Below are 23,529 nucleotides of genomic sequence, written 5' to 3'. Positions count from 1 at the left end.
ATTTCTAGAATTGTTGATGAAAATTAAATAAAAATCTCTCGATCTTCTAATATTAATTAACATACATATTACCTGCAAATATATCGAAATCTGTACGATCGAATGATTAATCTCGGATCGCAACGGTATCGATACATCGTCACCGTTAATTAATTTCAGTGCAGTCGTTTCACTATTTACACGAGATCGAAACTTCACTGCTCTAAATATGAAAGAGTCCGCGGCGACGGTGCAGACGGGAATTCAGATGGGCGGCGCTGAGTTGAATAATTGGGCCTCGTCGGGTTTTATTAAAACATTGCCGGCTCGACAGCCGGAATCGTGTGAAATGTGTGTATGCAACCATCGGTGATTTATACGAGTTATTTCGCGTTGGCAGTTCGCTCGTTACGCCAGGCAGACACGAAGGTTTGTAGCAGAAAATGAAAGGACGGAGGGACGTCTGCGCGCGTCTGTGCTAGCCGACTCGCAGAAAGTAATCACGATTTTTCATTTGATTTACGGGATACAAAATGCTTTGTTTATTCCGTGTCTGAAATGTTTCCCTCTGTTATACTCGAATCCTGCCTCGATATACTATACCAAATATAAGCATTTAAATAAATGTTAAATATAGTAATCTATGTGATGTTATTTATTCGTATATGATAATAATATAGTTTAAACCTTAAAATAAATATTGTGATGAAAAGATATTCCCAATAGGAATCAATATCTATCTGTATAGTTATTTATATATCTATTGCATATATGTATATACAAGGTATAACAAAAGTGTTGTAGGTCCTTGAAATGGGAAACTTGTGAGTTAAGTTGGAACATGTTTTTCGTTAGCAAAAATGTTATGCGAGGCTTCGTTAATGAGATATTATCAAAAAACTTTGACCAATCAGAGCGTGAGTCTGCAGCCAAGCTCTGATTGGTCGAGGTTAACATTTTTGTTAAGGATAAAACTTGTTCCAAATCACTTCACGAGTGACCCATTCGAGAGACCTGCAACACTTTCGTTACACTCTCTATATATTTCTAATAGAAATAAACAACTGTTTGCAAAATATAGTACAGTATATAGTATATATAAATATAGTCATCAAACACGTACTTCCCATGTCGATTGACCACGTGATCCGACGATTTCATACTTTTACTGGACCTAGTCTGAATGTCTGGTCACGTACGACCTGTTCTACTTGCCAGATCCTGCGAGAGCTATTCTACTTGAATGGCTGTAAATGATCTATTCTATTCGTCTGGTCGTGTCTATCTTATTCTACTTCGTGTACGGTATATTCTACTAGCCTTGGTACGTAAATGGTCATTTTTATCATAACAAACTAAAACTAGTATTTTATCGAAGGCATTAATATTTAAAAACAGACACAAGAATATTATTAATGTTTAGCCTTGTGAATTAATTTCAGAAATATTTTGTACATAAGAAGATAGCATTATGATATTACTAAGGATTGACATTATAACATTTGAAATTCGAGAAAGGAAGAAGATCTACTTTGAATATATGTAATGGTCCAACGGTGATCCTACTTTCCAAAAATGTAGATGGTAGAAGAGTTTCCAGAATACCAAGATTATGTAAGTTATTCCAACAGTCGACGAGCTCTTTTTTCCAAATCCATATACTCGAAAAGTTCCTCGCAGCCGAGCAAGCCGCAAATGCCCGAAATCAATTATGACAAGTGGACCAACGAATAGAACAGTTATATAGGTCGACTTTTAATCTTAAATCCGGCTTCCGACTTGTACGTGGAATTTAAATTTAAATCCCACTACTGAAGTCACGGAGCGGAATTAAATTTAAATCGCGGCATGGTGTAACTTAAGTAATTCCGATCAAAGTACTGCGGAAGCTATTAGTTGAGGTGACTGAAGATTACGGACCTCCCTCTCATATATTTTTCTTCTGATCTTTCTGCATACTTGAAGAGTAGTTTATACAGAATATTTCTCCTTTCAACATTTTAATCATGTTGCAGCAAGCTTAACTGGTTGATTCGGATGATTTTACTGGTAAAAAACATTATTACAATGGAAATGCTCGTAAAATGAGAAATCTGTAATTCGTTATTTTCAGGGGTATGGTAGGTCTAGTGTTAACTATATCGTAGACCCTATGGACAGGAAACATTACCAAGCACGTAACTGACAAAATTAAAAATTCAACAGGATCGACAATAAAATGTCGAAAATATAATTTAATAATTATATTTTCATTAAAGTGGCAACAGTTTAAACAGTTGCGTATACAGTTAGGTCTATTTATATTATCCTTACAGACACAGAGCGTATCCGAAATACAGAAATGTTTTTCTTGTAATTGAAATACAATGAACTACTGTTTGGTGGTGCTATACGTATGATATGATATTACCGGTAAGTGACTTTCTGTTAACTAACTGATCATTTATTCGTATCCGAGACTTAACAGTCAATCAACATAAACAGTGATGTATTATACGTCAGTAAAAAATTTGATACGGGAAACATGTAAAATTTTGTAAAAAAGGGAACTTAATACACCCCGATTTTGGCGTCCAGATATTCAAATGCATTGAAGCATACCTGTCTGATGGGATACGTTCCGTGTCTGTGCGGATAATACAAATCAACCTTTAGCCGGCCGACGAATCATTTCCGCGGGGTTACGTGTATGTGCGATCCAATTTCTATCAAGCTATGTATATTACCGTTACAGCCCTACTAACTTCGATTAACTTACGAGCAGGGACTCCGATGATCATTTTCCGCGGTCGAACCCCCAGTGCGCAGAGACGGTGGCTACCACGCCGCCCCATTTTCCATAACCTGGTTCCCCGTTAGAGTGTTATGCTGTGTGTATTGTGTGTGCACGCACTCGGGGAGAGTGGATGTTATGGATGCGACCAGTGTGAAATCAAATTTCTAACGATCGAAACGATTTCGAGTGCAGCGACGCGGCTCGTTGGCTCGGGTCAAAAGCGCGCATGTTTCTCCACGCCGATACCATCGATGACCTCCTATAATTGATCGGGATCGTTCGATCCTCCCCCAAACACACACATACACACATCAACCTGATCGTGGCGAAATCGCGACGGTCCAAACAACCGCGAACAAGCGGACGGTTTGCCCGCTTCTCGGCCCGTTCTCCGTTTCTAGTTTCATTGTCTCCTTGACGTACATTTTTTTCAACGAACGCAATACCCCTGATTCAGCCAGGTGTATTTGATTATTTTATGTTTTCCTTTTCTCCTCCTCTCGACGTTGCTCGTTTCTCGTTAAATTAACGGTCCCACGGGTCGCTGAAGCCTGGGAAAAATTGCGCGGCCTCGAGAATCACGCAGCGGAAGAACTCGCGGATAGCTGCTGTTGACTGGTTTCGAGACGATTTAAGTTTCTCCTGGAGCGAGCCGCTTCTTTTTATTGCTACAACTTCACGGTTTCTTGTTACTCTTGTTTATGTATATCGTAAATTTAACGAGAATAAACAAGAATAAACGACACGAAGTGTGATCGGTCGATCCACGATGATCGCCCCCAACGTGAACATTCGGAGACAATCACTCCCGACGTGAATGTTCGGGAAACTTTTGCTTCTGTACAATTGAGAACCTTGATATCGATGAAGAACGACCGTTTTCTTGATTTTGTTGTGACGTGAACGATCAGGCGCGTTGTGTACTCCGTCCACGATGTATAAATATTTTGATATTTTTATTTGACTGTCAAATTATCATGAAATATTCGGTTAAGCATACAAAATACAATATCGTACTACATACATACACTTCAAGCCCGTAAATTTCAGAGCCATGTAACGGATTAATTAAATTAATTTTTGTCGGGCGCAGAATGGCACAATGATAACACGATTCTATTTATAACGTAAATCAGGGGATTATTATTACTATTATTATTGTTATTACTGAACATGCCAGTATACTTGCTGTTTTGAAATAAGTGGGAAGTAATTATACAAATATAACAATACAACACGGGCTCTTGAAGCAGGAGAATAATGAAAACTACGTAATTTAATTAATTACACGTTTGAAATTGTACTATCTAAATTACTGTAATTTATATATAAATTACATCTGATTTAAACCAATAAATAAATGAATAAAACGAACGGAAAAATAATCAATATTGTGATGGGACCTACCTGATACATGGACGTGACTATTTCCCTTTTCTCAGAAATTGTAATTTCTATGCCTTTTCTGGTAGAAACTGAACTTCATGCAGTAAGAAGTAACAATGTCCGTTGGAGGAATACATAAGGGTACAGGGCACAATCCATCACGGTAAAATACTTTTTCTCTCGCTATAAACTGACCTTCATATACCGAGTACACGCCCACCAGCAAGTTAAACATTCAAAAATCTCACGTTATATATTGTAGGTTACTATACTGTTCAAAGAATAGTGAGCCTAAAAAGCTCGCGAAATAGATGAAACAAAAAACGGGGAACGTTATAGCCGCTCGTTTCCATTCGTTTCACGTTCGCGGTCTTAACCGAGAATGAAAAAGCACGCGGAACCCGTTCCCTCACGCAAGAAAAGAATCCATCGTTTCGGTCTCTCAATATATTCACCCGTGCAGAAACGAATTTTTCCAGTAACGCTGGTCCACGGCCACGACAATAGCCGGTATTCATCGGATCGGATTTTATTTTCTCACACGGACACGTCGTCAATTACAAATCAGCTATAAATTCCACGATCACCGTACCTTCTCCGTTCCTCATTTCTTTCGAAGAGTCGCGTCGTTTCGATATTAAATCGAGCGTTCGCCCATTCACGATGTTAACACTTGATTAGCGCCTGTTATGACTCGCGAATGTGTTTGTGGATTTCGAACGAAAACGGGGATTCTGCTAATGTGTGTTTTATCGCTGAAATTTCGGAAACGCCCGTTGGCCGTGTTGTTCCGACTGCGGAACTGATAAATTTATATACGAGCGGGGGCGGCATAAATCGCTTGGCGACGCTGAAAATCATGTCGCGATAAGCGAAAAGTGCGTCATTTTCGAGTCGTCCACCGTTTCGATCTGCACACGGAATATCGCCAGGAAATTGTGCTCGCGAGGACGATGCGCAACGGTTTCGTTTCGTTAATTAGCATAAACGATAAATCCTCAGGTATCACGATATCACTTTCGATTATCCGGCGAGAATTATATGAAATATCTTTTATTATGATTCTATTCCATATTCATATATAGTATACATAACTAAAGCCCGTAATGTAGTCATTCCCGTAAACAAAAAGAGAGTGTATTGACACTTGAATGACCGGTACGGTATTATTGTCCATTTGAAACACTTCTTTCAGAGTTTACTAATTAAGTCTTTGAAGCATGGTGGTGAGGAAACCATAGAATATTTTTAACTGAATATTGAAATCTACGCACATGTAGCATTTCTATGTATAGTCAGTTACAAATGTGGTACCCATGTTTTTCTTACCAGCATGCTTCAAAGAGTCAAAGATGGTTAAAATAACGATCATAAGCATGACAACATTTTTTCATTTGATGGATTAATATTCTATACACACTATCACAGCTATATTGACTATACTTATCGACTGCAGATTTTTATGGAGAATGGTATTTTGTCAAGTAATTTAGAATGGTAAAAGTGAAAATAGAAAATTCGTCCTTCTTTTAGAGATTTTAGTGAACCAGAGATAAAATAGAGAATTTATTAACTTTGATGGAAGTTTTATCGTTTTCTCTATTTCACATACTTTTATATGCTACAAGTGCATAAAATCGACAATCTACTTGCAATAGTATAAAGCAACGAATATAACGCAAAGGATACCGTTTCCAGGAAATATCACATTTCCTTCATATACAACAGGTGTCCTGATACTTATGAACAGAGTCTGTGTTTCCACTTTTGTTAAACAGTATTAAAAACTGCAAAAATAACAAGGACATTAAAGATTCCTTGTCGATGCGTCCAAATACACACTTAGCAACAGATATTCTTAAACTCTTCGTTCAGTCACATAACAATAAATTATATCCCCATTGCAATTAATATTTCTCCCCAAAATAAACAAGTGTCTCGTCGATGCAATATTCGCAGTATCCGAGAGCCACTTTCGAGATTCTCCCTGAAATCGGATTATTCGGTAAATCTAACCACAGAGGTGATCAAACATATATATCCCCGGGACAGCCGCGACTTTTTGTCGAGGGGGGAAAGAGATCCAGTAAACGGTTCAACCTCGTCGTAATAAGGCGGGGCAAGGGGCGGGAAACGATCCATTAACTAATTTATTTCTGGCGAGACAAATTTCGTTCAGTCGTGGAAGCGTGTAATCAGCGGTAGAGCCGCGCGCCACCGGCGTTTCTGCCCTCTTTTCCTCGGCCTCGTTCCAAACGCCCTTTCCCCCTCCAACCACCTGCTTCGGTCCCTTTCTCATTTACTACGGACGCGAGCGACGCGGCGCTGCCCGATGAATCCCTCGAACACGGACGGCGCTGTCGTAATGCGGAAAGTTGGCGAATTGGATCCGAAGTTTTCTGAAAACAGTCGCATCCGCTCGTGCAGGATGTCGCAGACTGTACACGGGACTACTTTAACGAAACGGATCGTCCGAGAAAATCGGGAACAACGATATACAGTCGGTACGCGACTCGAGGCGCGATCGTCCGTGGTCGCGTGAGCGTTGAAGCTGTATATCAGTGATGGGCAACCGAGCCCACTCGGGCAAGAGGCGGGCAGCCCAAGGCTCCTGTGAAGGTGACGTGAAGCAGGAAACGTAACGACATATTTGCGTATTGGTATTCCTTGACCCTTCTCGTACATTTTAATCTAAACGTATCACTGGTATAGATTAATAATCATTTATGTTTCTTTTTATTCAAAACAGATAGAAGCAACCTGACCTTGTCTTGGCCACGCGAAAATGGTGCCTTTATATTAAGTAGTATTATGTATAAGTAGTATTTAAAGCAATTGTTATTAAATTTATACAAATACCGTTGTAAATTGTATATTTTCTTACGATTTTTCAATAAAAAACAGTCAAACCAGAGATGTGCGTTATTCATTAATCCCGCACTATCTCCACTCATATTTCTAATACCAATTAACCAAAAAAGTAATAAGAAATAATAAATAATAACAATATAATTAGTTCTAAAACTTTTCAGCTTTGGAAGAAGTTCTGGAATTAGTTCCACTTTTCGCATAGAGGAGATTTCAAGGTCATCTCTACTTTTGTTAATAGAATGCTATTTTTTTTATCGCGATAGCCGGTGTTGAGACGACTTCAGCGACCTACCATTGAAGGTCATGCAAGGTCAAATGTGGTAGTAAAATAAACTTTCTTACATTACTGGCGAACGATAAGCACAATTTATACGAAGTAGATTGGGGATTTAATAAAAAATGTACCACTAAACGTTCGCCAAATGATGTGGTTACAGCACGACGGGTCCATATTAAAGTCCATATTAAATCACTGTTGAAATTGAAGACAAAAAACTAAATTAGGCTCAAAGTTAAAATATTTATTACACGAGTGCTCCAATGTTTTGACACAGAGTAGTGAAAAATCACGACTATCGGGCCATTGAAAATAGTGCAGCGCGAGTAAAAAGCGTTTCATTTTTATCCAAGTGAAACTGCGGAAAACGATCACGAAAGTGCTTGAAACTCTGTGTATAAAGAGCATGGGGGATGATCGCGAAGTAGGCGGACAATGGACAGCGGGGGGCAATTGATTACGTCAAACGAACTCTAGTGGATGCTCGTCGACGACTATCCGACCGTTTGTTCAAGGAAATAATGCAGCTACACCGAGGCTGACCCGTGATTTTACGATCGACTGGAAACGGACGAAACAATGGTCCTATTATTTATTAGCTGGAATCTCCGTGCATTACCCCGCGCGACGAATTTGCTGGGGGTCGGTGGGTCACTACGATCGCTCGACGATTTATTCGCCGTTTAGAATCCCCTGGTCTAATCCCCGAGTTTTCCCACTCTCCCTCGTATTCACATTGCTGGCGCCGCGGTGCAATCGTATTTCCCCCGATCGTATCGTACCTGGCGCGAATTATTAACCGCGCGTTCCCGTGGCTTTTCGTTACCCGGCGGACCGTCAAAAAGTTCTACGTAACATTTGCTCGGTGCTCCGTAAACCTTGCGACGGAAATTGACGAGAACCACTGGAAACGTTTGTCCGTGAAGCTTGCGTTTCAGCACGAATCGAGCGAAGAAATATCTACAAATGCGGCACAATGATTGTACAGGATGATGATCATCGTATATGGAGAATTCGATGGTTGATAGAGACGTGAAATTTGGGTAGAGTTGTGTTTGTTTATTTTTTTTTTTATTATAATTTATGGAAGGAATTTCTTTTTTGTAAATCGGATTGTTCCGCAACTTCCCAATGCCCTGTAATATTTACTGCTTATTCCATAAGTGTTATACTGAACGGAAGTGTACACATGTTAATGAAAAATAAAAGACACTAATTTTCGTTGTCCATTATTCACATCAAATCCGCTCATGAAATGATTTTTATGCTGAGTACGATTAATATATAAATTTCGAATATTGAAAGACGATAATCGATGAGGAAGATTGGCACAATAATCGAGGATTACTCGCACCGATTTCATAACCAGTCGATCGTCAACGGAATTCGAATTTTCGTTGGTAACCGCCGCCCGGTGCCTTCTGTGGAACGGAGAATCCAGAGTTTCCCGCGTAATTGGCGCTGCGTCGATGTCGAGAGCTTCTTTCGAGCCGAATATTAACGTGCCGCCATGACGGAAAATCCCGCGTACATACTGGATATGGAGAATTCGCTATCGAGCGAGCGCCAGGAGTGGCGTGGAATCGATAAACCGCCGCGGAACCTTTCACGGTCTGGCGCAAGCAGTACAAAATTATTTTCCTGGCTGTTCGCGACTCGAGAAATATAGAAACATCGCGTGAACGTGTCTTCGAGGATTCTCGCGGCGATGATTTTAAGTCTTGATTTTTCCTTGGCACGAAACTTTCGGTTAAACGATTTCAAACGTTCCAAGATCTCGCTGCATCGTTTCACAAAATCGATTGTACAGGTTTTGATTCTGGACTTGCTTTACAAGGTAATAAATGATAACAATCAATAGACTGTCTCTTGTCAAATTCAGTATGTGTTCGTTAAGACGATCAAATCCTGTGATACTAAATCTATGTACTTACGCTAAAACACGTAACCTCAAGGTTTTCCAGTTTTTATTTTCAAGACTGTCTGGTCTCACCCGTTTCTCTTCTGATTTACGCAATACTCTTCAAGATCAGATATGTACAGACATTCCCATCCAAAACCATCATCTATGTTGAGGTGATAATAGCTCCCAAAGTTTAGGAATGAAAATATATTTTTTGAAATATTTCTGAAAATAGAGGGAGTAGGAAATATTTCTTTTTTCAAAATGATATGTTTTTGAATGAAGCAAATTTAATTAAAAATAAATTTTACACATTTTTTTTAATAAAAATAATCTATCCCTCTAGTTTTCGAGATACTCCAAAAAATATATTTCCATCTCTTAACTTTGGGGCTATCACCCACACGAACGATGGCCGATAAGAAAAATGCGTGCTAAATATATATTTTTCAAAGAGCTATATCCCATATAGGTCTCATTAAAATTAGCGTGTGTGGAAGGTTCGGTATGTTCTCTAGTAAATAGAACAAGTTGTTAAAAATCACACAAATACAGCAAGTCGTTAAAAGCCTGACAAGTAGAATAAATCGTTACTAGTCAGACGACCAAGAAAGGTCCCCTAGAAGCACGAAATCTGTCGTGACCGTACCCAGTCGCTATGCAAAGTCAATAAAAGAAACAGTGAATCACTAATTGCCACCAGGTAATAAATATTCAAGACCCGTTTAATAAAAGTCCACGTGGTTCAGGGTGCGGTTAGAAATTTATGGGGATGAAAACCGTTCGAAAAATTTCACGAGATGAAATATCCCCGGCCTGTCTCTAACGCTGAGGGACTCGTTAAGCGTTCTGTCCCTTGATTGCGAGAACGAGCTGACCCGAACGAGGAAATATTATTTCGTCGTTGGAAAATTGTTTGATCCGAGGTAGGCCGCCGCTGCGGCGCACTTTGTCGAGCGATGTACGGTGCCTAGGCAACGACGCTACGCTATGAAAACCCCGCCTTTCAAGAGAAGCCAAAGCCATCCTCTCCTACCCGCTGCGGATTAGGTAATCTCGTCGTAAAAGTGACGTAATTTATGAAGCTACTTAAACCCTCGCCCCGAGTATAATACTTCCCCGCAACGAACCGGCGGCGCGCAACGCGAACGCCCTTCCACGATTCTCGGACGAGATGAACTCTTCGAACGGGAATTATCGTTACGTGGCCGGGGCCGAGGTCCCTTTTTCCCGAGCGCATGTGAAACAAATGGCCCCGCAAGCTGCTCGCGCTGCCAGGATTTCTTACGTTAAGGAATTATATTACGATGCAGTGAACAACTGAATTTCATTCGGATATGTTCCGACTCCTTTTACTCTCGAATATTCATTTAAACCAGGTCGTTTAGTATTCGGTGTACCAATGGGAAATCCACAACTTAGTTTGAATAAATTGGTAAGATAGTTCTTGTACGTTAATGGATTATATTACGGCACAGTGAAAAATTGAATTTCATTTGGAAGTATTTCGACTCCTTTTATTTTCGAATATTCATTTAATCAAGAAATTCTAGTATTAGGTGTATCAATAGGTAAACCATATTTTATATCTAATAAATTGGTGAAATGATCCAAATTGAAAGCACCCTTCTGTCCTTTTGTTTTTTAAAAATGACGGTGAGTATTGGAGAACATGGACGAGTATCATTTAAGTTTCGGATTTCCTAGAAAATTAATACTTTACAAGAGATAATGGATTACGTATTGGTACATTGAAGAATAATGTAAAGAATCGATATTGGGTCGATTGCGACCGCCACCAAAATTTTTTATATACGTAGGTACCTTAGAACTAGTTGATATGAAATGTTCATTTCAAATATTTGTGTCATTCCAAGTGGGAGAAGAAAATGAAGGGTTACCGAGTTTCAGTGTTGGAAGAGATAATAAAGTTAGCTCGTACATTACTGTTCTTTGTGAAGAAAATGTTAGTGTCAAACAGCGATATAATCATTTAGGATTTCTACTTTACCATATTTACAGTACATTTTTAATGATCATTCTGTCGTACCAGTTTGTTATCAGAATGTATTACCATGCATCATCTGTAATATAATGCACAAATCAAATATGTACTTACTTACTTAACTGTTCACCCGTTTGGTTGTGATTAATTCGCAGATAGTAATTCTGTATTAAGCTCGACGTCTGTCATTATTCAGAAGAAAGTTTTAACAAAATCTATGGATTGTATTTCCTAATATCACTATAACTAGAAGAATTTAATTTAGTTAATTTAATTAGCTTTGAATTTTGTTCATATGTGACGTGCTTGAGCTTTAATTATTCAAAATTATTCATCTTTACTGCGAATTCCGAGTGAGCTGCATGCACCAGAAACACGATGAACATATGAAGGTGTCTCGGTAGAGAAATATACATTTTAATAAATGTTATTTACAACTTTTTTCCTGGAAAAATTTCGACAAAAATTAAAAACGGCAGAACATGACTTCATAATGCTCGGAAAGTAATTTATCGCTGGTCGTACATTTCTACGACGACAAATGTATACAAAGACTCGAGACATTAATATACTTCACATTGACGTTATCTTACTTTTAGCTTGCAATTTATGCTCGTAATACCGATTTGTTAATCAAAACGTGTGGTTTAGACGTTTTCATCGTTAAATAATGACCCTGGTTGACTACGAGTGCACGTTAATTACTTGTTAAATAATGAACAAATATTTCCATGAAAATATTTTGTTATAGCATGCAATATATCATTTACTTGCAACAAAAAACGTAAACTATGTTATTATAAATAACTTCATTATTTCTTGGGTTTAGTCACAAGTAACGCCCTGCACGGATGAAAGTAATATACATATTTCTTCAGAAACATCTGTATCATCTATTCTCAATCCAACAAGTAAATGGTCCTTCATAATGCACAAATCATTATAAACTAATGTAAATGGAAAATAATCTACGACAGAAAGAAATTCAACAAAGAAGAGCCACCATGTTCAAGACCGAACCTAACGATAATTAAACAACACTTGTGAATTATATAAAAAATGTTGAACCGTATAAGATAAGATTTCAAGGAAATAAACAAAAACTCACGAAATTTCCTGTTTTCATATTGAAAATATGTAAACATATTTAGGAATTACATTTAAATTCAGCCAGGTTTTATACTTAAGGCCACCTGACCTGTTACGAACCATTTCAGGATAAGAGATTGCTCTGTGCGAACAACGAATGTAAGTGGATGTTTAAACCGACGTAAAGGGGAAACACATTCGGAACAAGTAGCACTTTCTTCCATACGCGCGAGCATTACAGGACCATCTGGAGGCGAGAGTTCCGTGCGTTACAACCCGATATAAAGAAACGTCGGGACGCGCTGAAACGGAAGAGTTCTCGCAATATTCGGAAACGGGGTACAAACGGACGGGCGTATAGTAGCGAATTTAAGAATAACACACCCGGACATTTTGCGCGCTGAAGGTTAAAGCCGAATGAACATTCTTTGCACGGTCCCCCGCGTTTTATCGCCTCCTCCGTCCGAAGTGTCTACATCCCTCGAGCTTGCGGCGTTATACAACGTCGCAGAGTGGCGGCGCCTCGTGCCTTTCGAGATTACCATCATAATACACCATGGAAAGAACCGCGAACCCATTAAACGTCAATTTATGCGCGTCCCTTACGTGTGGTTCGCCTGTTTCGACGTCTTACCTTGTGCCCCCGAAAGCAAGCGTATGCTAGTTCAAACAGAGATAAAACTGAGGCGGAATAGGAAGTAGTTAGACTGATTTATGTCTTAACACCGAGTGGCGGAACAATGTGTTTGCATACGTAAAATAGAGCGTGTATAATGAAAGCAGTATTTAGGTAATAGAATCTAGAAATAGATAGAGAAAATATATATAAGTAGAATCGATCCGTCTGTGATCAGACGTTAAATAATATGAAAGGTAATTTCTCATTGAAAATAGTTACATTACATGGAAATCGATGTGTTTCAAACAAAAATTGCATACACACGTATGAAAATAGAAATGATACCATGCAAAGGTAATAAATACGGTAAATGATTCTGGCCGTATCTTACCCTACAATAAATATGAATCGTGTTTTTCATGCTCTACATGTGTTCCATGTAACAATGTATGGAATATTGACTGAAATTTATAAAAAGACGATGGAACATGGAACACTGAGGTCTGCTTGAACAATCTGATTTATGGTTGATCTGATTTTAGTCTGCGTTGTTATTGGTTAGCAAATTGTTAGTCTATTAAGGGTAGCAAAAGTTAGACGCAGAGAAAAATTTGTGAGTTCTACAGCTCGGATCTACCTCCAAAACGGTTTTTTGTGTATCAACCATTCCAATATCCCGTGATTTTTTAAAGCTAACGAGTAATCATCAAATTTCCCAGAGTCTATAGGCCATGGACCGTGTTGCATTGCATCCAGCAACAAGTAGATATTGTACTCATATGATCAACCACACACTCGCCATGTCAATAGGAAAACATCCACCTAGTATGTGAAGTGAATACACGTAAAAAGATGAATTGAACTGTTTAGGATTCAGTAAAAGGTATTCGAGGTTCGATATACAACACTAGCCAAGTAGAATAGATCCTTTGTGATCAGACATTGTGCAAAAGACGAAAGACTCCTAAATAGGATATACATATACTATCATCTGTCTCCACTGACGAGAATATCATTCTACACTTTCTTCTATCCATATCAATCAATCAGCCCGACATATGCACTATAAATCTTACATTTCTGAAAGCGATTCGAGTCTTCAGGACGTATATTACTTCAAGATAAGTTTTCATTGTTATCCAGAAAAATTCATCGCTGCCAGGAACCCCGTAGCTTTTATAAGCGTTCATCAATGTCCTTTGCGCCTCGAGACGGCGATTTTGAATTAACGAGGAAGCGGAACGATTAAAAAATGTCGGGACCACGGGAATAAAGGATGCTGTGGGCGCACAGGACGGTACAGGACGGTGAAAGAACCCAACCCTGTGCAATTTTCATACAAATTCCCGAGCTGCCGGTAATCATAGCAAAATTAAGGTCATCCATCACTCACAGGATCTATTCTATTCCGTTACCTCACTTAATAGTATTCCGTCGAGCGACGTAATTTCACCCCGCGCGCGCCTCTCATCTACCCGCGCGTAGGCAAGACGATATGCGGTCGACAGACGGATGAAGAAAGATCGAGAAAGATGGTTCTGGGTCCTGCGAATTAATTTTGTAAACGTGATATGTGAGACGCTAATATTTGAGTACATTGCTTGAAGAGTCGTGCACGGACAAGGATAGTTTTTTGTAGGGTATTTCACCCTATGAAATTCCCCCCCGAAAGTATAAATTGGTGCTTTGACGAACTGTTATGTACGTACGCATAACGTGAACTGTTTCTGAAGCTAAATAAGTATTTAAATATGACGACTACTCAGATTCGTTTTACCTAATGCTGCTTTAAGATGTCCCGTCCATTGGTGGTGCAATCACGAAGGTAATATCTCCGTGTGAAAAATCTATTGGAAATATGTAATACAATTTTCCCCTAACACGCCTGAATTTTTAATTCAGTGACTCTCATGATACAATAAATGTTTTAGAATTAATTTAACTCATTGCCCATGAAGCTAACCAAAAAGTGCTATCATTTTACAGCAACTCGAGTATAAACCTTTACACAGATAGAGTATACCTAACACTAGTATGATCGCTCGTCATAAAGCATAGTAAACTAATAAATATTGTCGTCAGTGATTATCCAAAGTCTCATAATACACTTTTTATGCTTTTCATAACACCAATGATTTCATATAAAAAAATTTAAATATTCTTTCACTTTTCCGCGCGAAAAATCCAAGCTTCGAAGACATCGAAATACCAGACGTCGTACAAAACGAACATCGACGATACACACCCCGCATATCTAACTGAATCTCGGCCAAGTAGAACGAGAGCATATAGGATCCGCCATCTCCAAAGTGAAACAGCTACACGAGCAATTAGACGCCTAAGTGGCGTACACCCAATCAACTCCAGACAGAGAGGTCCGTCGAGTAGAGCTTTTACTTTCAGTTTTACACCCGTGATCGTCGCTCGTCGACGAAGGAAGCTGAAGCAGTGAACTTTTACAGCCGCTCTAAAACCGCGGCAGCGAGTCGCACCGTTACCTTCCCTCCCTGTTATCGTATCGACGATACCTCCTTTCACATCAGGAAACGGTCCGTGGGAACCGAACCACCGATATACTTAACGACTCGAGTAATCCACGGTTATCGTGAATTTCGTAATATACGGGGTTTGATAGGGGCAACAGGGCATTAACGTTTTACCGTCCACACCGCGATAGGTGTTGTCCTGGCAATTTCTCGAAGGTTGGGGTCGGTGGTGGTAACAGTTTCTCAAAGGGGAAGCTAGCACACAGGTAGAAAAAGGGGCGAACGTGTAACATTATTTTTCGCTTCAAGCCCCGCTTCTAGTTAACGGGCGAACTTCAGCCGCGTGCTTCTTGATTTTTTACAAGTCTATTCGCGGGCACGCTTTTTGTTAGAGCGAGGCAACCAACGGCCAGTGATAAATCGTTTCAACTTTGAAAAATATACAGACCGGCGAGAACGAAAGAGGAATGGAGCGGTAATGAACGGGGCCTCGTGAATGCTGAATGTTTGTAGCTTTCGGGACGAAGAAGAAAGTTCGCGAACGGCGAAACTTTACGAGCGTTCGGTCGTTGCTTGGGTTGTTATCTTCGAACGAAGAGAGACAGTACGGGGTTTTGGTTGTGTGAGAATTCGAAAAGTTATCGATGTTAGTGAGAGAAACAGGGGGAAAGGGACGGGCTAAGTGGTGCTTCTTTTTAGCCGCCATATATATAGAGGGGTTACGGTGGTGAACGTCAGATTTAAGTTATCTATGGAGGGAGAAACGCAAAAGAAAGTATCGATACGTTATGAATGTCAAATAATAAAGCCATTCTGAAGGTTTAGGCGAAATTATTACTGTATCGTAGAGTATGTTGAAGCAGGGTGCGTACGAACGATTATTTTAAATTTTGCCCTGAATATTTGTTTTCAGGTTGTCCTTTCAGGTGGTATGTATCCGTATCATGTTAAACACGCGCTGTATCCGGTTGAGATTTTGTGGTGGAAGTAAGAGCAGCGTAAAAATGAAAACGTCTACTTGTTCTTTCCATTCACGAAGCAGCTCGTCATGCGTGTGATTTCTTGACGTGCATGCTGGACAAAGTGAAAACCGCAGCGGAAGTTGTCTCGGAGCGTTTATTTAAGAACAACTCGTGGAACGATGTGAAAACAATTAGTGAAATAGAAACGGGAACACGCGAGAATGGTGTGCGCATAAGAATATTAAAATGCGAAGGTGAAACGAGGTCGTGGTTACATAAATGACGTATTACGTTTGGAATAATGGTACGATAATGATTGAGATGTATCACTGAATTTTTTGATATTTTCAAATTTAATTCATTCATAGATTGATGGAAATATCACATTCGAACGCTTTAGGAACATTATTTCCTTCATGTTCACTTCGTTCATTTCTCTGAATTGTCTGACAATAATTACATTTTGCTCGCAGTTAGAATACGTGTTAAAAATGGTACCTAAAATTCTCTCGCGACTGTGGACCGCGTTGGGATATACTACACACGTCAGTGATTTGAGTAAGTATCACAGTTCAATTTACTCTTAATATTATTCTAAGCAGTTTTAAATTATCACTGACAGTCATTTGAATTATCATTACCAACGTTAATTTACAATTATTGACTCACACCAAAAACGAAGCGAACGCGTCTACATAATATTAAACTGATGGCAAATAAATTGCTCTCTGAAGATATTAGCATTACGATTATTCCTGCAAGAATGACAAGTTACATACAGCTCCTTAAATTTTCTTAAAAACAAAAAATATAATTTGTGGAATTAAAATGATTACGACGCAAACGTCGATCGGTCACTTCCCACTAACCTAATGCACCCCGGCTAATCATCCCTTTCTTTTAGTTTCTTCTATTTTTATCGATTCTATCGACTAGTAAAACAATGAAAAACCCGTAAATGCATTCCAGGTACATTATTATGCAATGAATGTCCGAGATGATGAAGGGAAACTGCTAAAGTAACTGCGCTCCGGGACGCTCGTTGCATTCGCGTTCTAAGCTCTACTTAGGTTTCCCGCGGAGAAAAGTGGCAGGGGGAGAGTTGAGCCTCGTCGAAAAATTTTAAGAACTTTTGTAAGGCTTGTCGAAGGCCTTTTTCACCTGCCACGAACTTCGTTCGCTGTCCTGGCCGAACGAGGGGAAAGGGGGTGGCGAGGAGACGCTTCCAGAAACAGTAATTTTTCTTTTGAGACCGTACCACGATAGATCCCATCCCATCGGGTCTATACACGGTGAAGAGGGACTTAAGTGCGGCTTCGGTGGACGCCGCCACGTAAGAGCGGAAGTATGACAAATTGAAACGGTCATCGACACAAGCGATCTCCAATCATATCGGCCGCTATAAGGCGCCGTTCAACTTCCCGTTCAAGTGTGAAAACCAATGACACGAATTGCAACCTTGTCTATGATCGAGCACACTGAGGCAACAGTTGTGTTTATACGCATTCGTATTTGTACTTGTTGGATGCAAGAATGTTATTGGGACCCTTAGTCGTGTTTGCATAAAACGCGTAACTAGATTCTACGTTCTTTGTTACTTATGTCCTTCAAAATTAACGGAGCTATGGCAAATTTTCTAAATTGACGTTGACCGATTTACCCTAAATCGTATCCAGTATGATTGTAACTTCGAAGTATATTCAAAGAGACTGAAAAAGGCAATCACAGTTATAGTATAAGTTCTTGAATGAAGATGAAATAAATTGATTTGAGGAAGAGTACAATGTTATCTGAATTCTTCCTTTACTTGTACTAATAACGGTCTTTTGTAATCCCATTTGTTGACTTAATTATAGAGTGTTCACGTCTCCGCATCAGATAGCAATTTCACAAACTGTAGTAAATATTATCAGTTCTTTAAATGATGCATAGTTCTACCCTCTACATATAATAATTAATTTAATGATTAATTCCCCTGCATGCTCATTAAACAAAATCGATTCGTGTTGAATGATGGAGTTTTTCGACGGCTAGACGTTAGCCGTTGTTTTCTTTCCGTAATTTTATGATTTGTCATTTCCACTGACATGCGAAACGCATTGTATCACGTATGAAAAATACGCCGCAAAACAAAAACTGCGGAACGAGATTTATTGTAATAACAATTTTCAGGTCGGTGGAACGTGTTTCGATGGGGCGAGTCACGCGTGCAGGATGTTAATTCAATTAAAAGTATGAAACAAAACAGTAACGAGCGATGCGCCTGTCTGAAGTGATTAAAAACACTTTTGATTAATACCAGTCCGGCGGCCAATCAATGGGAATCCCGTTTGAACGGTGATGTACGAGTATCATTCCGCGTTCCCCATGGTTTTACATTAACGAAACAATTATCAATTGGTTGTTGTTGGCGAAAATGTTATAATACGGTTTCGCGTTGGTACTTCGCGCCGTATCGACTGTTTTGAACCAATTAATTGAAACATCTCCAATACACATCGATATATCAGTGTACGTCCAATGTAGTTCTATTTTTCACAACCGTTTTAAGTGTAATTCACTATCGACGAATTTGTAAATCTGTGAAACTTTCCAATGACAAATATGGAATAATTTAATTTATTATTAAACCAATTCTCTAGAATTACCTCGTTTTTCAGTGGAAACATTAACTTCATTTTTTACCAAATAAGCGATCACTAGACTTCGAACCATCGCACAAAATCATATCCACTTCGAATAATTTCCAAATAGAAAAATTGATTTTATCCTCTGATAATCTGGATGCCTTAAGAACAAAGTAAAAACAATTATTCAGTTCCATAGCAGTCTTTCATTATATCTCACATAACCGCGCACATTATAAATTCATGAAATCACAGTCTAGTGATCGCTAACTTTTCAGCAAATTCAATGTACTAAGCAATGTCTGAGAAAAATTTCTCGAGATCGTAACAATTCTTGAGTCCTTCAGGTATTACTTGGTCGGAAGATAGGAAACAGTTGTGGAAATACAGCACGAAAAAATGCAAAAGCTACTTACGCGGTGCCGTTATGTCGTCCGATGGAGATCAATCGGTAGATTTGTAGCTCGATTCGTTCGCCAGGGTCCGGCACGAATCTGTATGTACACCTCGAGGGCCCTTCAAGAGACGGCGATTTTATTTGTCCGAAACCACGATACGATTTAGTGAACAACTCCTTGCTGTCCAACGTTATATTGCACACTGAAACATATGAAAGGGAATCGGTGAAACGACCGTAAATTATTCGGGGTGGGGACGAACACCTAGGTTACTCGAAGGACGATGAAAAACCTATTGAAAGACAAAGCCATAAATGTACAGTATATGTTTTCTGTTCGAGGCTTTGAAGGACGGGCTGGTCGAAAGGAGTCCTATTGAATAACACGAGGATCATGTGTACACAACAAACGTTGAAGTATAGTTGCCTCGAAAATGAACTTGTGTTCGAAAATATTTCTGTATTGAAGGATTTAAGACGCTTCGATTAGGTATATTTAGGCGATTAAAAGTAAAATATATAAGTAATGATGTTTTTCATTGGAAAATATGTTGTATTGAAGCTATATTCTACTGGAAGATTTTATCAAATAGATATGATGCTTTGAATTATTTCAGTGTATTTATGTATAATTTGTTCTTATTTCTCCATTATTCATACATCAAAAATCCAAGAAGTAATGTATTTCAGTGCAATTTTCTATTTTCACAACATGGATGAGGTAATCATTTTGAAAAAAAAAGTTGCTTCGGTCACACCCGTTGAATTTGTGTGCCAATTAAAGAGCATCTATTGAAACTTGTTTAATACAATCGCCGCTGAAAGAATGCAATGCCTTCTCTTTTCTGGAGACTGAGTTATGTTCGGACGTAGATGTATTCTCTCTAAGAAGTACGAATTCGACCTTCACATCGAATATGTTTACGTATTATTGACGAAATCATTTATGGTGAATATCGAAAGTGCCATTAATGATCAGGAAAGTACAGATCTTTTTGTAAAGTCACATTTGCATACATTACATCATAATATTTTTTATGAAAGAAAACTTCGTCACATTAATTATGAAATTAATTAAGTTAACAATAACATCCTCAATCTAGCGCCTATACTAACTTGAAAATCTGAAGCTCTTCGATGATTCGGTTTGACCATGTGTATCTAATTAATTAATTAACCGATGAACAAAGCAATCGCACATTGAGCTTTCAAAATGTTTTGAAGAAAGATTCTTTTGTGAGAGTAAGAAAACATCTTTGGATGTATGCCTCTAGTGTTCGCAAGATATCCAGGTCACGCGAAAGCGCAACACCACTGAAGAAAAGCACTGCGTCGCTTATAACGATTTTTCTTGCTTAGAACGGCTCGTCGTTGAGACAAGACAGACCGTCTTTCTATACGAGGCGACGTGCAGACGCGACGGAGAACCTTGAGATTCCATTTCATATGGGGCCCGAATCGATTCTTAATTGCCTTTCATATGGCTTCTTATCAGAAACTTTTGTGATTATGTTGTGGCCTCAAAAAATACGTGGACCAGTGATGGTGTGACGTAAATCCAAAAAAGATAACTTTGAAAGTTTATCTTAGGGACTCTTAGTATTTAGAGACTGAGCCAATCATGCGAGTCAGGCAGCTCATTTATTTTTGAGACTCTTTTTCTATTTTCTTTTGATAATCAGAAAATAGTTACTGTTACCTGAACTCCAATCATTGCTCCGGACAGGTCATATTTTATGCTTTCAAGAAAGGTATATACTGCGACGGCACAAATTAGAAAGATCGTTGCGCTCACAGAAAATTAAACTAGCGGGGGCAATTTAAAATTTACTTGACAGAATGTTGTGAAAATGAAATGTTGAAGTTTCCTTAAGGAAAAAGTTGTATTTACAGAAACAATGTTGTATTATTTACAGAAAAAGAACTATGAAGAATAATGGAGGTTTGAATGATAAAAATAGGAAAGTTAGTGAAAAAGAAATGATTCAGCCTGGAGGATTCCGCTTGCGATTTTATACTTCGATGTTTCTACGCTTTTTATTGTCTGTTTAGTTTTTAGGCATGCAATAACAATTACCACATACACTTAACATGATATTCTACAACTATAACATTTTATAATGACATAATATAAAATTTCGAAATAGTTAATTTTTTACCTCACTCTAATGTAGGATTTCATTGCAGATTTAATGCAGATTTCATTGAAGCGAGTAATTTTATAGTCACTGGAAATGTTTTTTTTTTGTCAGTTAACTTCCTAAATTGGATTAACTAGCACCCTGTGTCAACCTTCTCAGTTTCACTAAAGAATGAATTAAGCTGACATACGATACACAGGAGAGTGCAGGTTTACCGCACACATAACGAAAGTACAAGTGACATGCCATTAAGGCTTCAACCATAATTAAGTGGCAACTGTACGTTTTATCCGAGCACACAAAGAAGAATCCAGAGGAAAGGAAGGTTTGATTGATGGAACGAAAGGGCAACAATGTCAGTAGTAATTAACGAAGAGGTGGGGTAGATGGATGGCAAGTAGAATGAACCTCCGACGTAATCGGTTATTAGAACGAAAAGGGTGAAAAGGTGTAAACATATCGGTGGCTCAATTTATACATAATTCTCGACCCCAGAAGTGTCTTCTATAAACATCCAGAAGAAATGTACTTTTATCTATTCGAACGTTTTGTTATTTTCATCGTTCAACATCGAATTATTCATCGTTTCTCGTGACAGATTTCATGTTCTCCTTCCGTCATTCCAGTCCCCTCCTCCTGGATCTGTTTTCAGGCCACCTGACCACTTCCGTCCGTGGAAGTTACTCAGTCATCCGCCTCCGGGGAAGCTCTAATTTCCACTTGTTCACGCGACACGGCCGTCGCCGACTGAGAAACGACACGGGACGGGGAGAAAGAGCGACTTAATGGTGCAAATCTTGTTTCTAACGACGATTCGGATTCAAAGGGATGGCGGTTGCCTTTTCGACGTGACGTAATTGCGTTCCACGTAGGATGGAAGTAAATACCCGAATTAGACGATTGGCCTGGTGAACGTGCACCGAAGGGTAGACGAGAAGCGGCACTCTCACTACTAGTTGGATTACTAACGAGTTTAACATTGAAAGGTTTAAACTGGATGTTGCAGTTTCCAGGTGGGAGGAAAAGGACCGGGGCTGGTGGAAGCTCGTTTGGCAGCCCCTCCTAGGGCATCCGTCGTGTGAAAGTTCCATTCGTTTCCTTGAATGCTGTACATGTGTGCGTGTGTGCGTGGAAGTAAAGAATCGACTTATCGAATCGTCAGATTGAGATTCAAACTTGAATGTATAAAAGACTGGTCTCGACTATACTTTCTCTTGTTCCCTCAGAATTTAATATCTCGCATACGTAATCTATTTGCGAGCACGCTTCAATAGTCGCAAAGGAACACTTAACTCCTCTTTCTCGGCGTTCGACGTACTTTTGCAGGATGATTATATATTGTCTCCACTTACTATTCATAAAATACTACATATATCATAGATGCTCAATAAGTTTAAAGATATGAAAAATTGAAGTTATGTACCGCGGGGATTGTGAGGCAGTATGTACATCACTTGTGAAATTGCATACAAAGTTATCTGATATTGAAAGATTTTGATTAAATTTTCAACTTCGAACTCATCGGCAGATTGCTCGAGGCAGTATATCATGTTCTATGTCGAAATCAAAGTTTGCATTAAACACTTACAAAAGCCAGATAATTAAGGCGACCCTGTCTTGACTGATCCTTCATTACTAAATTGAAGAAGACATAAGACTGGGAAAAAGTGGGAAGATGTTCACAGGAACGTGGATCTCAGAATCGAGTTCTGTTTGTTCGATCTGTGATTTTTCTGGGCTTCTACAGTAATAATCCATTAGTCAAATAAAAATGTACTCATTTTACTGAACCGAATATCGCTTAGTGATCTTCAAAAAAAGTTAACAAGAAAATCGGTTAACAACTACAGGAATTGCTTTGAAATTTTTCTTTCAAGATTATTCTAACTATAAAAGCCACTGTAAGTTGTTCGTTAGTGGTAATTTATCAACTGCATACGTCATCACATTCTTTCTCCCTAATAACACTAATTTTCGAGACGATGACTACACGCGACAGGTCATAGCTACA

The 23,529-nt window shown here is 38.9% G+C and overlaps 1 protein-coding gene across 1 annotated transcript in view; it reads right to left on the bottom strand.

Moving 5' to 3' along the window:
- The window catches only part of LOC107185845, a 236,165-nt gene that overhangs the window by 158,626 nt on the left and 54,010 nt on the right, over positions 1 to 23,529 (bottom strand). The window contains exon 3 of the mRNA XM_015573617.1: positions 19,397 to 19,580. Within this exon, the coding sequence (XP_015429103.1) occupies positions 19,397 to 19,580 (184 nt within the window). The remainder of the gene's footprint in view (positions 1 to 19,396; positions 19,581 to 23,529) is intronic.

This window comes from Dufourea novaeangliae, unplaced genomic scaffold (assembly GCF_001272555.1).
Source record: "Dufourea novaeangliae isolate 0120121106 unplaced genomic scaffold, ASM127255v1 scaffold56, whole genome shotgun sequence".
Taxonomy (NCBI): Eukaryota; Metazoa; Arthropoda; class Insecta; order Hymenoptera; family Halictidae; genus Dufourea; species Dufourea novaeangliae.
Note: the sequence above shows the minus strand (reverse complement) of the source record. Positions and strands in the feature narration are given on the sequence as shown.